The following is a 17,426-nucleotide window of genomic DNA, read 5'->3' on the forward strand; positions in this document are numbered from 1 at the left end:
CAAGGGGCAAGTTTGTTAGCGTCTTTTTGTACTACACACCAACGATTATCGTAGATCAGATAAGATTATTTGAAATGACCTTTTTTGCTGGATGACGTTGTATTGCTTTCTATCTACAATAACTGATACAATCATCTGGGACTGTGTATTCTGCATGTCTGACTGATGTTCTCGGCATTTAAGCAGTTGGTCTGATAACGCCTCTTACCTCATTGCAGCCAATAGGCAGATGCACGTTGTTCTTGGTATAAGTGAGGCCGTTGTCCTGTGGGGATTGTGGGTTTATTTGGCTTGCCAATAACTTCAGTTCCACATGGCATGGTCTGAGACTGCTCAGCATTAATTTGCATATTGACGTCTTCATTCTAGACACACGCAACTAGTAAGTGACTTAGCATCAAATAGATTGGCATCATCGAGATATCTCTTTTGTCCAATTAGTTTCTCCTGCTATGAGCCGGATATGTATAGACGAAGGTTCTTTTGAAACGAGCAACTTCAGAACTCTTATGCCACGCAAACGATGCACCATCGAGATATTCTTGAGTATCCTAGTCAGACATCAACGGAATTAGCGTAACCATAAAATTGAGGAAAAGTTCGAAGTGGCAACAGATAGTTAGATCAGGGCCTAAACGGCAGAATAGATATCCCAACGGAGTTGTAAGGATTAAGGAAGCATTGGAAAGCTAGGCCCAGAAGCACAGACACCCCAGCCGCGAATATATCCAGATTCGTTCGTAGATAACTTGATATCGAGAGCTAAATACTACGGAAATGTGACTTTCTGATTTTTGCAAGCAAATTTGTTGAAACTGTAACCTAATCAATAGAGTTTTGGAGAAAGGGAAAATATTTTTCTACTTCTATTGACTACAGGCTTCTTGTTTATGATCTACAGACTGCGGTGGTTTTGGAGGTTATTTCAAAGATTCATAGGGGAGTGAGGTGACAGTGTGTGTGATTAACAGGACTTGTCAAACTCATTTGCAGATAATACGCTGGCTGAAAGGCTTCTAGGAGCCTAGAAGGAAATTCTAAACAATACCTTCAAAGTATTTGTTGAATCTTATTGGAAAGCATGGCCTTGCGGCCCTATGATATTGTTTTTCTACCGAAAGCCTCCTGTTTTAGAGCATCTCATTTCTTCACGAAATGATTGAAAGTCTCATCATATAACATACCTTCAAAGTATATCGGAATAGCACCTAGGCAGTCACCATCAATACCAAAACCTTATTATATTAAACATTCAAGGTCAACTTAAACAACCTCATCAATCTGTATTTTGCTATAAGTCTAATATCCCGCTTTTTTGAAGTCTGACTTTTGTCTAGACATATAGCCTAGGTAATCCCATTTCCAAATCGCATTTGCATGTACTATTTCAGAGTTCAAATATATATCATGTGGGAAATCTCAATGCATGGCCTATCTTAATTTCTACATGTTTTATGCACATTTAAATGACCTTAAACACATCCAAACTAAACTTTAACTTCGATTAGAATTTCATTTTAATTTGAGTTCCAAAAACTCTTACAGAGTTTAGAACACCCACTCAAGAAGCACCGCATCCAAAGTTTCTAGATATCCGGTTCTTATATAAAACATTCCATGCTGCACAATGCTTCCAAACTATCACTCCAACAAGACTATTGCACGACATCAATCTACTCATCTCGAAATAGCAAAGAGCATTGCAATACTCTACATATCTATTTCTAAACACAAAGAGAAAAGATGTCTTGTTCTCGGTACAATTCCTTCGAGACTTCTCCTAGTCCTGGTCTAGCACGAGTCAACTGCGCTTCCCCATGGACCGAAACGGAGGAACCCGACAACAACATAGACCTTGGATCTTGTGGCGCCTTTTTCAAGGCCAAGCTTACCTTAGATCTGATCTTGGCTGATCTCGACTATGAAAGCCTTCAAGACGCCATCGCCATCGTGTCATTTCCTTTGAACGACGAAGGTCCCCGTTTTTCAAAGATGATTGTCCCAAATCTGATGGACAAGTGGGAAGCGTATGAGATAGGCAATGGGTTTATAGGCACGAGAATAGGGAAGTTGTACTATTGCGTGCGAAAATACATCCACGACTATATGTTGAAGGCAACGTCGTCTTACCTCCCGCGAGCATACTGCGGACTCCCACTGCTTTCAGATGACTGCACATCCTTCAAACACGAAACGCTTCAGAGCGAATTTGATTTGGGCTCTTTCGGCGTGGTAGGTCGAAGACGTCTCTTCTGGGCGTTCTTACGATACGAGCTTATGAGCAGAATTCGTTTCTACAAGGCAACAGTGGACAGCAGCTATACGCCCCCGCCCCGGTTGAGCCAACGATATGGTCGACCATTTCTCTCATGGGAAGATGAAGCCATCCGGTGTGTTCAAACATATGTTTCAAGTTTATACGCGGCCCATTTTGCCCAATGGCACGGTATCCAACTACCAGCTGACCGCAGAGCTACTGACCGCTATCCATTCCAAAGGATGGACTGGATAATGTTCCAGGCCAAGAAGTGGTCCTTGCCCGGGCAGTTGATGGGCAGGCTTGAGGAGTATGGCTTTCGCTTTGTGACAGATCTTATAAACGACGCAAAGAAAGCGACAGAGGATCAAAAGGGGCCAGAATGGCTCCACAATCTTCTATGCAAGCTCAAAGATCTGGATCAAGGTGAGCTGGACGACGTGCACAAGCCACGTGTGACCACTATATGGGAAGACTTCAAAAATGGCAGACGTGTTCCTGATCTTTGTGCCCGAACGATATGGCAGGACAATCGTCCCACCAGCGAAGCCTGGGAATGTTACAGGCAACGCGCTTGGGTCTTTTTCGATGAAGCACGACTTCATCCTCAGCACAGTGTTTTGGTTGACCTGCCTGAGATACCCACAAGCACTGATCATTCGGACACTGACCACTCGGATTCAGAGGTTGGCCATGTCATTAGTGAGTCGACACGCATACCAAGATCATTGTATGATGATACCGACTCGTGGTATAATATGTGAACTTGTGAGATGTACATATGAGTTTATGAACATCTGCGGTTAATGGGTTCTTAGTCTTTTGTAAAGACAACCATGGTCGTTACGGGTCAGTATTGTACAAGGACGGTTGAAACCAGGTTGACACGTTTTTGGTTAGGATGCAAGGATATGGTATCGACGACAAGTCCTAGGCTTTTTGCCGGACTTGATGAATACTTGGGTGGTTTGGTAGCTTTGTAAAATTATTGTTCTGTACCTGTCAAGAGTTGGTGATTATACGTGGATTCTTTAAGCTCAATTGTGACTTTGTCCCTCGTGCTGCAATGGCTCAAAGAAGCAACCTTATTCGCATATATACAAAAGCGCTATTGAACTGCTCAGCAGATAGCCACCACTTCTTCTTCCTTCAATATGAGAACCTATACCTCACCTATCTGGGTACTATCTAAGATAAAAAGTTACGGGCTGGTCTTGTTCCCTCCAGGGTAAATCGATTTGCATGAATGTTGACTCAGCAAAGCTAAGCTCATGTGGGTCTCCTTTCTCACCGTCTCCGTACGTCATCGGTTATTATGCGTCAGGCGCCACAATCCAACGTGAATTGAGCTCAGCCTTGCATCTCAGCGCATCCAACCGCCAAGTTTCCCATCTACGAGCGATCATCATGTCTCTCGAGATGATCATGATGGACGGGGGTGAGGAACATAAAGGAAAATGCTCAGGAGATGCCGCAGTCAAACCTGATCTCGGGAAGAACCTCGAGGTCCAGTTGGTATTGTCTTTGGCCATTGGTATTTCGGCCTTCTTTCTCTTCTGTGTATGTCCTTCTATACTCGAACGCGCTGTACAGAAAAACAGCGATAGTACATGGTACTGACTCCTCCTCAGTTTCTACGTCCACGATGGCCTGCCCTTTATGCTGCGCGAAAACGTCGCCTCGATCACCGACTCGGTCTACCTAATCTTTCCAATTCCACATTCGGATGGATACCTACACTCTACAGGATCACCGAAGAGCAAGTACTGGCTTCCGCTGGACTTGATGCCTTTGTGGTACGATCCAATGGATCCTCCAGACTGCGCTAGACCAATGCTGACATTTCACAGTTTCTTAGCTTCTTCAAGATGGCCATTCGGCTCTTTGTTATTATGGCATTCCTGGCGACCCTCATACTCTGGCCGATAAATCATATATATGAAGGCTTCAGGGTCCCCATGGGAGGTGGAGGTAGAGGTGATACTAAGGCCTTTGATGCGTTTTATGACAATCCGAGCTATGTCGATATACTCAAAGGCAAGGGCGATGGTGAAGATAAGAGCTGGATAAAGACCTGGATGTGGGCTTATGTTTTCTTCACCTACTTCTTTGTCGGGCTGACGATCTACTATCTTAACCTCGAGACCCATCGCATTATTAAGTTTCGCCAGGACTATCTTGGTTCCCAATCCACCGTTACGGATAGGACATTTCGCCTTACCGGAATACCAGAAGATCTTCGATCGGAAGAAGCAATCAAGAACCTCATTGAGAAATTGGAGATCGGCACTGTCGAGAAGGTTATGATTTGCCGGGATTGGAAAAAGCTGGATGATCTTGTGGATGCGAGAGACACTGCACTGAGATGCCTCGAGGGTGCCTGGGCCACCTTTCTCAAACACCAGCGGCAAACGACAAAAGACAACGGGTCTCAGAGAATAGGTGGTAATGGAGTATCCCAAATTGGTCCTCAAGATGACGGAGATGGCGAGACAGCTGGAGAGAATGGGCGACTCTTGGATTCTCAGCAACAGCCCTGGGATTCAGGAGATGAAGGGAGGCCCAAAGTCAACATACGTTATGGTACTCTTGGTCTGCGATCACGCAATGTGGATGCCATCGATTACTACGAGGAACGACTTCGAAGATTAGATGCTAAGGTCACCGAGGCTCGCAAGCAGTCGTACACACCCACAGACATGGCGATTGTTACCATGGACTCTGTTGCATCGTGTCAAATGGCCATCCAAGCACGCATCGACCCCAGACCGGGACGCCTTTTGACAAAGCTAACTCCGGCACCTTCGGACCTTGTCTGGAGGAATACGTACGCTCCGCGTGGTATCCGCCGTCTTAGATCTTGGACTGTGACAGTCCTCATCACGATCGTCACTCTTATCTTCATCACCCCTACAGCTTTCTTGGCTGGTTTGTTGACCCCATGTGCAATCAACGAGGCAGCGCCTGCACTAGGTAAATGGCTGAGAGAACACACCATTATCTATTCTCTGGCCTCAAGCGGCTTACCAGCACTGGTCGTCTCACTTCTTAACGTTGCTGTTCCCTACTTGTACGATTTTCTCTCCAACCAGCAAGGAATGATCTCACAAGGAGACGTGGAGCTCTCAGTGATTTCCAAAAACTATTTCTTTACCTTCTTCAATACCTTTTTCGTCTTTGCGATCTCAACGTCTTCACTCGCATGGTGGAGTCAGTTGCAGAAGTTTGCCAAAGACACAAGCCAGATCCCACAAGCCATAGCCAAGGATGTGGAGGAGCTTGCAATTTTCTATACTTGCTTCATCATGCTGCAGGGCATCGGTCTCATGCCCTTCCGAATCCTCGAGGCAGGAAGCGTGTTCCTCCACCCTTTCCTCAAATGGCTTTCCAAAACACCTCGCGATGCTCTTGAGCTCAAGAAGCCCCCTGTTTTCCAGTATGGCTTCTTCCTCCCCACTTCACTGCTCGTATTCAACCTGTGCATCATCTACAGTGTTCTGAATTTTGGCTTTATCATTCTCATTATCGGATTGATTTACTTCGTCCTGGGCTATTTTGCTTTCAAGTACATGGTACTTTACGCGATGGATCAGCCTCAACATGCTACCGGGGGCGCGTGGAGAATAATATGCTACCGCGTCATCGTTGGACTACTTGTTTTTGAGCTTGTTATGGTGGGCCGAATTGCCACCGGGGAGGCATTCATTCAATCTGCCTGCATCCTACCGCTGATTCCGCTTTCCGTTTGGTATAGCTATTACATCAAGCGCCGGTATGAACCTTTGACTAAGTACATTGCCCTTCGCGCGATCAGAGCAGACGAGGACTCAGATGATGCGGCTGCGATGGACGATGCATTCGAAGACGAGGATATAGTCCGACCTTCGCAGGCGCTTCTTCGCCGAGGAAGTACACTGGACGAGTATAAAGAGAGGGGAATGCAGTTTGTTAACCCTAGCCTTGTTGCTCCGTGAGTAGCCCTTGAGATGCCACGTTTGTCAGTAGCTAACTTGGCCACAGACTTCCACAGCCATGGATTTACGATGAGCCGCCTCCCCCAATCGTTACAGAGGATACGCAGTCGACACAAGAGAGCCAGCGACCCATTCTGCAGGGTGTTGATAGCACGCTTGGCATAGGGGATGAGAATGTCTGGCGAGACAACGGTGGAAATAATGTTTAATGAGGGTATTTGACGTACGCGTGCATGACAACGGCGCTTGCTTTGGCTTGGGAAGTTTGAATAAGTATAGTTATGTTTCTTTTCTTTGATTACAACAGTATACGTCAGTCAAGTAGTAAATGTCATGCTCAGATAGATCAGTTGTACACAGGCGGTCAACTTTTAAATCGAGCTGATTCTGCGGACCTCCTAGTAATGTTCAAACAGTGGCAGTTCATAGGTCCTTCCGTGTCAATAGCGAAGTAGGTCTTGCCGTGATTGATATGCTTAGACCCCCTTAGGTTACTTTCTCTTCCAACATCTCAACAATATCACAATCTCAACTTCTTCGCCACGAGCGCGTCATACCATCGTTTTATACCTACACATTCAGTCTATGCATCAAGTTAACGGTAATGGACTCGACAAATGGATACGTCAAAGTAACTGATCTACTGCGCCAACGCTTATTGACAAAAACACACGACATTCAGGACCAACAAGGATAGAAACATGCTGGCTTTTCCACCAGCCGTATCATGGATCACTACCGAGCCGTTCCACTAAGCGATGATTATCACCTCTTGTACACAGATCCCCACACAGGGACCCTTTGTTTAGGTGCCGATGCACAAGCTGGATCCCCTGATCGCTTAATTTGCGAGGCCCGGTTTCGTCCCCCGTTTGATTCCTCGCTACCTGTGCTGTATACAGCCGAGTTCAACACACGACATGACCTCCTCTGTGTTATGGCAACGTTTTCGGTTGATGGTGGAGACGATTGCCTAGGTTCCCTGGAGGAGGGTTCTGGTATCATACCTTTAAGCCTTGATCCAACAAAGAGTTTGGATATGGACATGCAGATGATCGTCCTTTACACAATACCCCTCAGTATGTTTGCCGTCATATCAGATGGCAGATGTCGTCAAGGGTGCGTGACAGCAAACCGGGATGAGAGGGAGGACAACCTGGTGACGAGTAAAGCGGGCGAGCGGATCAAGGGAAGCAGCAGCAACATTCATTCTGCAGATGATGCCTCAACAGAAAAGACGGTGCATCATCCGTTCGAAATTCGAGGACAACCTGTTGCCCTGTGTCACAACCTAGTGGAGCTTGCCTTGGATTTAGGACATGGCACGTTCCTTTGGGCATTCAACGCACAAGGGTGGGCGCGGGCGTGGATTTTACATGGCGGGCGTGAAGAAACCTCTGGCCGTGTGATTGTTCAACCAGATGGAAGTTTACGACATGTCGATTCTAACGGCGACTTCACCATGACTGACGACGATCAGGTTGTTTTAACGCCAAAAATGACGATTGAGCCTGTCACGAATCTGGATGCAATCCTGTCGATGAAGACAGACACGAATGTTCCAGTACCACAAGCCGGAAGATACTATAACCCTGCTACGAGAATATTAAAATGTGACAACAGTGGAGGCATTGTCAGTGTAGCTCTGAATGGAATCACAAGGGTCGACGTGGGACTTAATTAAGCTGAGTCGGCGATAACATGTCGACATGGAGAGATAGACAGCTGCGGTGATAGTCGGGAAGAACAGAAATTGCATTACCAGTCAGCAGTTGATAGATAACATCAATAACAACAACATCATTTTTTTTGAAGTAATTACCAGTGTTATTACCAGCAAGCGGACAGGGATCAGGGTGGCATCAATGACGTTAGCGAGAAGCTTGATTTAAGTTTGAGGTTCAGCACAGGGTATAGTTCCGATGACGGGCGATGACAAGAGTCTATGTACGGATATGTAGAGAGGTCATCCAGATCCACATCGGGTCCGAGGTGGAGAAGAGAACAACGCCCGTAAGACTCTCGAAAGTGACGGATATACACCGAGCACTAGAGTTGAGACAAGCCTGAGTGTTTGTACTAAGCAGAATTAAAGAATACATAATAGCAAAAAAGAAAGAAAAGGAAAGGACCGTTCGTGTCTGATAATGAGGCTCTGGAAGTGACAAGGATGGGGAATATATCGCCTGACAAAAGAAGACGATATTGTATGTGCAATACAATACCGAAATACTCTGTATCCCCATTGAATTAATTCTTATTGCCCCTGTGCCTGTCAGAGTCTTTGTCGATGTCCTCGGAATGAGCCGCACGGTACTCCGTTAAAGTGGATATTTGAGGTCCCGGTGGCGGTATCCACTTTCTTCTATCTTGCACGGCGCAGACCCGGTATTCGGGTGCGGCGTTATCAAGTGGAGCCCTGTATTTCTACTCTTTGTAAACAAGAGAGTAGGTAGGTACCTATATAGAGGTGGGTTTGTCCCTTCGTTTTTAAACATGGAAATCTATATCATTTGGATTCAAACAGAGCTTGAGTGAGACATTGACTTGATTCTCATCTTGCACTTTTCCATAACTACCTACTTCTTTATACCTACACTTAATTAATACCCCAGAGTTGAATACTCTGCTCATATACACAAAATGGACCAACCAAACTCAAGTAGATCCTCGACAACCCTCGATAATGGGACTCATACAGACGAAACAACATTTGCTCCCTTGAACACTCACCAGAGCACAATGTCTCGTGTCCGCCGCTCCCTCTCTCACAGCCACTCCAACTCAAGAGACGATTCCCAAAAGGAACATCGAGATCCAGACCTCGATATAGATCTCCCCTACCGTACCCTCAGCGCCAACGCCAACCTCGATGAATACCGCGTTGAAGTCCCCGGTGGTGCCATCCCCGGTCCCGTCCAGCCTGAAGAGATCGCCCGAAAATCCACAAACCACGAGCCTGGAACAGAACGTCGCTACAAGCTCGTTACCTTCACTCCGGGAGACCCTGAGAACCCCAAGAACTGGAGCAAGGCGTACAAGTGGTGGTGTACCATGTGTGTTGCGCTGACTTGCTTCGTTGTTGCCTTTTGCTCGTCCGTCATCACTGCTGATATCGCTGGTGTGACGAGGGATCTCAATGTTAGCAATGAGCTTGCTCTTGCGAGTATCAGCCTGTTTGTTGTGGGTTTCGGTGTTGGCCCCATGGCTTTTGCGCCCTTGTCTGAGATTTACGGACGAAGGATTATCTATGGTTCTACTCTCTTCATTGCTTTCATCTTTATCATCCCATGCGCCGTGGCCAACAACATTGAGACTCTTCTCGTCTGCCGTGCCATTGACGGCATTGCTTTCTCTGCACCCATGACTCTCGTTGGTGGTACACTTGCCGATCTCTGGAAAAACGAAGAGCGTGGTGTTCCCATGGCCGCGTTCTCTGCCGCTCCCTTTATCGGCCCTGCTAGTAAGTCAACTATTATCAACCCTTCATAGCACATATACTAACAGATGTCTCTAGTTGGTCCTCTCGTTGGTGGTTTCCTCTCCGACGCCGCTGGCTGGCGATGGCTCTACTGGATCCAGCTCATCCTCGCCTTCGTCGTATGGGTTCTCATCACCTTTACCGTCCCTGAGACCTACGCCCCGACTATCTTGGCCCGTCGTGCTCGCAAGCTCCGAGCCGAAACCGGGGAGACCGACCATGTAACTGAGCAAGAGCTCGATCTGCGCCCCATTTCCGAACGCCTTCGAATCTTCCTCATCCGACCTTTCCAGCTCCTATTTGGTGAACTTATTGTGTGTCTTATTTCTCTGTACATGAGTGTCCTCTACGGTCTCTTGTACATGTTTTTCGTCGCCTACCCCATTATCTATCAAAAGGGCAAGGGATACTCTGCTGGAAAGACTGGTCTCATGTTCATTCCCATTGCAGTGGGTGTTATTATGTCTGCTTTCTGTGCCCCCTTCGTCAACAACCACTACATTACGCTTGTGAAGAAGCACAACGGCAATCCTCCCGCTGAGGTCCGTCTAATTCCCATGATGATTTCATGCTGGTGCATCCCCATTGGTCTTTTCATCTTTGCCTGGACTTCCTACGCAGATCTCTCCTGGGCCGGTCCAGCGATGGGTGGTTTCCCTGTCGGTTTCGGCTTCATCTTCCTCTACAACTCTGCCAACAACTACCTAGTCGATTCCTACCAGCACCAAGCCGCTTCTGCTCTCGCCGCAAAGACTTGTATCCGAAGTTTCTGGGGTGCTGCCGTTGTTCTCTTCACTGAGCAGATGTACGAACGTCTCGGCGATCAGTGGGCCTCAACTCTTCTGGCATTTATCGGTCTTGCTTGCTGTGCTATTCCCTTCATGTTCTGGAAATACGGTGCTAAGATCCGTGAGCGTAGCAAGTACGCTTACGCCGGCGAAGACGAGAGCGTTGATGATATTGAAAAGGTCAAGAGCCGCAACGCTTCGGGCGGTCAGGTTCGCAATGATTCCGATGACGAAGACTTGCGCCGTGCTCGAAGCTACGTGAGCAATCCTTAAGCTAATTAATGAGATTTGGGTTCATTTTATCCTGTCCTAGATGGATTGGCTCACTCTGAATATAGACTTGGAATTAGATTGAGGTGGGAAAGAGATTGGATAGTAATAATACGTGAACAGGACTTGCACATAGAGTTGGACATGCACGGAAAAGTTAGAATATACTTGAATATTTAGCATAATACCTTTTGAACTTAGGACTGTTTTATTGAACAACCAAACTATCAGTGTCCCTATAGTATGCTCTTTGATAAAAGCGTGCTGTACCTTTGCCAACAAAACAATGATGACCACGCCCAGCCCAACACCTTTGCAATCGGGCTTTTCCTCTGACCGCAGAACCAACAATGAAATGTATGAAAACCATGTAATAAAACTTTGATACACCTAGCAGCACCAGGATCCATAGAAACGGGAATTCCAGGGGATAAGGGAAGGCTCATACAACCTTGACCTGCGTCGGTGCACTTCGGCGATGAGATGGGTCGCATCAGAATCTTTAAGGTCCACTTGGTGAGTGTAGCACATGGCAAGGGACCGTCTCTCTTGATCTCCTCCACTAGAGCTCTTTCACCATACCAAGACTGGGATGACGATAAAGAATGAGAGCAAATGCAGATAAGAGCTTGGGCGATTAGCGGTTCAAGTGGATCCCCAATCCTTCCTCTCCGCCTCTCCGATGCGCGGCAACGACAAACAATAGGAACTGGGAAAGAAACAAGAACACATTTAGATGGCGCGGACGGGCAGTGAGTCACGACGTCGCAGCTTAGGATCCTTGGTCAGTGAATTCTTGCTCGTCTTGTTCTCTATCCACTCTTCGAGATTGCTGAGAGTACACTCGGCAATCTCAGTTAGGGCCTCCTCGGTGAAGAAGGCTTGGTGGCCACACACTACCACGTTGGGGAAGGTCATGAGACGCATGAGCTTATCATCTTGGATGATTGTTGATGAATGGTCGTTGTAGAAGAGCTCACCTTCTGCCTCATACACATCAAGGGCAAGACCACCAATATGGTTCGTCTTGAGTGCATGAATAACAGCTTCGGTGTCGAGCAGACCACCTCGTGAGGTGTTGACCAGCATGGCGCCCTCCTTCATCAGAGATATGGTGTCGCGGTTGATGATGTGTCGTGTCTTTTCCATGAGCGGGCAATGCAGACTAACGATATCGCACTGGGGCAAAAGGTCCTCGAGATCCTTGTACTCGCCATATTCCTCAAAGGCTGGTGAAGGGAAAGGATCGTATGCAAGTAATCTGCAACCGAAACCCTTCATGATGCGTGCAGTGGCAAGACCGATCTTGCCGACGCCCACGATACCGACAGTCTTGCCACAGAGGGTCTTTCCGAGAAGGCCATCGAGGGCAAAATTACCCTCACGGACACGGTTGTAGGCGCGATGGGTCTTGCGATTAAGAGTCTGGATGAGAGCAACAGCGAATTCAGCGACAGCCTCGGGTGAGTAAGAAGGAACGTTTGCGACCATTATGCGGAGTCGTTGGGCGGCGTCGAGATCAACGTTGTTGAAGCCTGCGCATCGAAGCAAAATGGCCTTGACGCCAAATTCAGCCAGGGCTGAGATGACATTATCGTTAACAATATCGTTGACGAAAACACAAATAGCATCGGCTCCCTCTACGAGAGAGACTGTATCCTCATTAAGGGCGAACTCATGGAAGACTAGCTCGATGCCCGAGGCAGCATGCTTGGCGTTGAGAACAGCCGTCAAGTACTTTTTGTCATAAGGCTTGGTGCTGAATACGGCGAGCTTCATATTGAGATGACTGACTTTGAGTAGTAGAGGATGAGGTTTTGAATGAAAATGAACGAAAGGAATATGAAGAAGAATCAGGTTGAGAAGATTGGATCGAATGAATGTAGGTCGACAAGAAAGAGTAGATATTCGTATGCGCGACGTTTAGCTCTTTCCTTAATTGCGCGGGGTCTTGAGGCTGGGATGTAAGCTTGGAAGGTGCAGGAGGGTTGCTGGGCGTTCTCCACACCGGGAAGGCTCGTCTTGAGTATAAATATACTTTAAATTTACCTCAACGGGTCATAACCGGCACTGATCTGCCGCTTGATAGGAATATTAGATCGTATTTAGTGATTACCTATGTAACCCTAGAGAATACTAATATTTTCGTCTGGTCTTTTCCCAGTCCCTATTTTTTTGCGACTCGCCTGGCAACTCAGCTTGCCCAGGTAACCTCAACTAGCTACCTATCTACCTACTCTACCTACCAACAGAGACAAAAAGGAGATGAAGCCACTTCTCAGGCAAGCACACTCGCCTACCTAGCATGCGATAAAAATAGGAGGCCATATACCACTGACTCTCTGTATATTCATTCCAATCATAGCGGTGTCGTCAGCATGTGCCTTGGAAGATCAGGCCATTTTGATATTCATAGCCCTAATGCCAAGCATGTTTATGCGTCTTTTTGAGGTGAGAGGAAGAACTTGTATGCATGCAAGCTGAATATTGATCTCGCCTTTCACATGTGAGTAGCCACAATCTTCAATTGTTTGAAACTTTTTGTATTGGCGGATGTTTCTTAGGCAACGCATTCCTGTCCATCCATATGCAGCATGACTAAAGACCCAAGAAGCATAAAACGGAAACATCTCCGACAACATCAAAGTCTTTGTATATCCCATGATTGACCATGGATCGTGGCATATCCTGTCTCCTAGTTAAATTCTCAAAGTTCACCCAAAATTATGCAAAGCAACACCCCAGAATCGTTCCGCGTCCATGTCCGGGGGTCCGGGGTTTATGAGCCCCACCCGGGCCCGTCCATCGGCCGATATGCAAGGAACAAGGGACAAGGGATATAAAGACCTCAGTCAGTCACTTCTTGGCGGTGGCATGATCTTAGAATCGTCAGTTTTCCCATCTCGATGACGACTGAAACTGTTCTAGTAGGCTCGCGGATCCGGTTTGTTTATCCATGTTCAAATTCCTATACAAGGATATATGTACATTTAGGTTGTTAGAGCGGCCTCGATGTTACGAACGAGGGTTGCATGTGCCGACTTTTTGAAGAGTGTCTTCTGTTTTCTGTACTTTAAGTTGAAGTGCTCTTCCCATTCGCAATAGCTAAGATACAAAAACAATGTTAGTAAGTCGTATTTACTTTATGCCAGGCTAAAAGGTTCTAGAATACTATGCCTATCAGTCGTCAATAATAAACATTAATAATTTTACAGTCTTGCTCCTCTTGAATCTACAGGCACTCGACAAGTGTACTGCCTCCCGGGTCTTCCTGTCATAGTACTGGCAAAAAAACCATTCCTGTGAAAAATATAGAGAATGAATCATAAAGGAAGAACTGCCTATACTGATGCCAAAGTCCAGGCAATAAATAAGCCATGACAATACTCTTAAAGTCTTTCTTGGTAACTGTAACAATGACGTAGGGAAACAGGTACATAGCTGATAACTATTGTTAACAATTTACTTAGCATATTTATTTTGATGACTTTTGCTCGTATATATAGTACGTTCCCATTTTATATCGGCGTTTACCTAGGTATATCAAGAACTCACTTCTATCATTTATTCGTTAATATTCATAATTTTACTAACATATATAGTAGGAAAGTCGCAGTCTACATGTTCAGAGCCGCAGCTGGGATTGGTTGTAGATGATCTGACCATGCTAGAACCGGCCAAAGTAACATCAAAAACCAAAGGACTGGTCCCTCTACATTCTCCGGATGCACCTCTTGGTTTCAGAGAAGATCGAATTCAGATCTTGCCTTGCATCTAGCCGTGGAGAAAGCTATATATAACTATCGGCCCGGACCATATCCCTGTCCTCACCTGCCGCGGGGATGCATCGTAACAGCCCCATCGTAGTCATTCATCGTTACTTGTTTTAACCTCTAAATAAGATAAGTATCTACCGAGTATAAGTCCCAGTAATCGTATAGTCCTTCTTCGGCCCCTTGACAGTGTACTCAATTTGCCATTCCTTCAGATTCACAGCCTGGAACGCAAAGTTGTACTTGACATCATAATAATCATCAATGCACAGATGACCCGCCTTGGCCGCCCATCCCTTCTCCAATGGTTCAGTGAACTCGATCTCGTGAAAGAGATAGTCTGCACGTTTGAGGTCATCAGGCTTGGCAAACCAGACGCTCAGCACGTCCTTGAGCTCATCGTAGCGCCATACATAGCGGCGTGTGGCTTTGAAACCGAAGCCTTGACTTGTCTTGAACTCGCCTTCTTCAATGTAGAGATACTCCATCCCTAGTTCGTCGCCGTCGGTGGGTTCTTCGCTAGGATTGCCAGCGCATCGTAAACCGTCGGTAGTCTTCTCGCGGAGAAGAAATTGTGCCGTACCGCTGAAGTGACCACTTGGGTGTGACGGCAGTTTGCTGACAAGATCACGCTCCAATTTCCACGTGCCGAGAAGGCTTCGGAATACAGCGTGAGCCACAAATCGCGACGTTGTGAGGCCGTCAGTTGCATCCTTTCGTGTCTGCTCCAGAGACTTTGTCGCTGCGTCCTTCGAATCTTGATCATCGCTTGGGCTTGTGTAGCGTGCCGGCGTGAGCATATCAAGAGGAAGGTTATTATGTGGAAGGTCAGGAACCGGTGGCGTCAAAGGCTCGCAAATCTGAAGTTCAAGTGCTCCCGCAATCTCGCTCATCAGGTAAGGATAGTCTCCCATTGGGAATTGTGATACGCGGGGGTCATCTCGAAGGTCGAGAGTTCGCTGAACAGAAACATCATCGCGAAGCTTGCCCTTGAAGACCTCGGAATTACTCCCCGGTGAAATGTTATCAGACCACAGGGCCGCTACAAATCGAGCTTGCATTTGCATAACACCCCAGTATGGTGATCGATAGAAACCGACGAAGCCCAAGTCGGGAACTTGTGGGTGGTGGGTTCCATGGAAAGCCAAAGCGACAGGTTGGTCGATGTGCTTCGGCGAGAATTGAAGTGCCTGCAGTACCTCACTGGGGAGGTAGCTTATACAGGGCGAAGCATCAAATCCAGTCGCCGCCACCACAGCTACAATATCTTCAACCTTTGTGCCATCGGACAATGTTGCTGTAGAGCCTTCAAGATCTTCCACCTTGCCGTGTGACAACGTGATCAATCCAGATCGTACAAAATCAGTGTACCATTCGCTGACAGCTAGATAGGGTTGCTTGGCGTCGTTTGTGCCATCAGTCTTCAGCAAAGCAGAGAATTCAGACTGGTCAGTTCCAAGAACGCCTTTGTAAATTCCGTGAACAGCCTTGGCTGTTTCGTCAGGGATGTGTCCCTGTGTGTTTGTCAGGGGTTTGGGTCGGTTGTTGAGATTGTAAGATGAAAAGTCGAGCGGCAGGAAAGGTGCGGCTTTACTGGTCGGCTAAGTTTATGTCAGTTACCTGGTAAGAGTGAGGATTTATAGCTATATACCTTGGGGCTGGTGTAGAGAGGGAAAATCCAGATCGGGCGTTGAATGACATGGCGAACATTGTATTTGCCGACATCCGTGATCACTGATGGATCAGGGGAATTGGTCTCGGATGAGAGGTGCGCAGCAATCGTTCCTGCAATCTCAACACCAGACATTTGTCCTCCCACAACAAGAATCTTGCCACCGCCTGGTCGGCCGTTGCTCAGCAGACTCTTGACATCCCTATAATGGCTGCTATGAATAACTGGAATAGTCGTGTCTTTCTTCAAACTTTCAGGTATTATAGGTTTTCCAAAGAAACCAGAAGCGACCAAGAGGAAGTCAAAGTTCTGAGTCTCGGTCCCAACTTCTGACTTGACGTTGACAACCCAGCCATTAGCCGATCCTTGTGGACGCTCTGCGCTTTCAACTCGGGTACCAAGCTTCAATTCAAAGTTTTCATTATTCGTCAAGAAGCGCTCGAGATATTTGCGGAGATACTTCCCAACCATCCAACCCTGTGGGAGTTGAGGGTCGCTGTCTTCCCAGGCCAGTTCACTGAACTGCATTGTATGCCTGCTCTGATTCGACCACATGAACGGATGAACCTGGCGTCCATTGTCTGTCTTTGACGTTGGCCAAAGACCTCCAATGTCTCCCTGGGCATCGAAAACAGTGACCTTGAACTCGCCAGGAGCAGTATTGTGCAATAGCGTTTTGGCCGCAACAAGTCCGGAAGGACCAGCGCCTAACATAATCAGGAAATATTTCCAGAAGAATAATGTACAACTCACCAACGACACAGACCGTCTTGACCATGTTTTTCACACCAAAAAGGTACCTGGAGATGCTCATACACGAGTTGGTCTAACCCCTGTTCAAAAGCTTGCTCCCACAATGAGACAAGACAGGGTTGAGCGATTTGTAGTAGGAGAGCTAGGATGAGTGAGCTTTGCTGGCAACCGGGAAATGCCATACAAGTCACAAATTTCTCACCTGCGTAAGCAAGAGTCTACTAGGTCCCAACAACCCAGCGTCGACGGTCAAGGGCGACCCTGAGATTAATATACAACAAGCAGTGAGCAAAGACATCCAATGAGTGCCGACCCCGTAAACAGTTTAGTCCATGATAGCTCCGCAACTCCCGACAGCTTGGCCGCTGACTAAGCCCTTGTGCTTGAACAGCAGCATCGACTTGTGAATCTATCTACTTTCAAACAATGATTAATGTTCAATTGGTTGAGAAGAACAC

The 17,426-nt window shown here is 46.9% G+C and overlaps 7 protein-coding genes across 7 annotated transcripts; 5 read left to right on the plus strand and 2 right to left on the minus strand.

The window, feature by feature from the left end:
* Window positions 1-1,743: 1,743 nt before the first annotated feature.
* On the plus strand, window positions 1,744-3,021 carry FPOAC1_011946 (uncharacterized protein; the record flags this gene model as incomplete). Its single annotated transcript, XM_044856313.1, has 1 exon — window positions 1,744-3,021. One exon carries the CDS (start codon window positions 1,744-1,746, stop codon window positions 3,019-3,021), a length of 1,278 nt encoding a protein of 425 aa, XP_044703626.1.
* Window positions 3,022-3,664: 643 nt separating this feature from the next.
* Window positions 3,665-6,440, plus strand: FPOAC1_011947 (uncharacterized protein; the record flags this gene model as incomplete). The annotated part of the gene is made up of 4 exons (XM_044856314.1): window positions 3,665-3,817; window positions 3,889-4,053; window positions 4,108-6,227; window positions 6,278-6,440. 4 exons carry the CDS (start codon window positions 3,665-3,667, stop codon window positions 6,438-6,440), a joined length of 2,601 nt encoding a protein of 866 aa, XP_044703627.1.
* A 518-nt stretch (window positions 6,441-6,958) lies between these two features.
* On the plus strand, window positions 6,959-7,915 carry FPOAC1_011948 (uncharacterized protein; the record flags this gene model as incomplete). Its single annotated transcript, XM_044856315.1, has 1 exon — window positions 6,959-7,915. The coding sequence occupies one exon, from the start codon at window positions 6,959-6,961 to the stop codon at window positions 7,913-7,915; it is 957 nt and encodes a 318-aa protein (XP_044703628.1).
* Window positions 7,916-8,874: 959 nt separating this feature from the next.
* Window positions 8,875-10,773, plus strand: FPOAC1_011949 (uncharacterized protein; the record flags this gene model as incomplete). The annotated part of the gene is made up of 2 exons (XM_044856316.1): window positions 8,875-9,694; window positions 9,749-10,773. 2 exons carry the CDS (start codon window positions 8,875-8,877, stop codon window positions 10,771-10,773), a joined length of 1,845 nt encoding a protein of 614 aa, XP_044703629.1.
* Window positions 10,774-11,502: 729 nt separating this feature from the next.
* Window positions 11,503-12,549, minus strand: FPOAC1_011950 (uncharacterized protein; the record flags this gene model as incomplete). The annotated part of the gene is made up of 1 exon (XM_044856317.1): window positions 11,503-12,549. One exon carries the CDS (start codon window positions 12,547-12,549, stop codon window positions 11,503-11,505), a length of 1,047 nt encoding a protein of 348 aa, XP_044703630.1.
* Window positions 12,550-14,186: 1,637 nt separating this feature from the next.
* Window positions 14,187-14,548, plus strand: FPOAC1_011951 (uncharacterized protein; the record flags this gene model as incomplete). Its single annotated transcript, XM_044856318.1, has 3 exons — window positions 14,187-14,191; window positions 14,241-14,308; window positions 14,373-14,548. The coding sequence occupies 3 exons, from the start codon at window positions 14,187-14,189 to the stop codon at window positions 14,546-14,548; spliced, it is 249 nt and encodes an 82-aa protein (XP_044703631.1).
* Window positions 14,549-14,680: 132 nt separating this feature from the next.
* On the minus strand, window positions 14,681-16,993 carry FPOAC1_011952 (uncharacterized protein; the record flags this gene model as incomplete). The annotated part of the gene is made up of 3 exons (XM_044856319.1): window positions 14,681-16,144; window positions 16,195-16,922; window positions 16,969-16,993. 3 exons carry the CDS (start codon window positions 16,991-16,993, stop codon window positions 14,681-14,683), a joined length of 2,217 nt encoding a protein of 738 aa, XP_044703632.1.
* Between the last annotated feature and the right edge of the window lie 433 nt (window positions 16,994-17,426).

The sequence above is a fragment of the Fusarium poae genome, chromosome 4, assembly GCF_019609905.1.
Source record: "Fusarium poae strain DAOMC 252244 chromosome 4, whole genome shotgun sequence".
NCBI lineage: Eukaryota > Fungi > Ascomycota > Sordariomycetes > Hypocreales > Nectriaceae > Fusarium > Fusarium poae.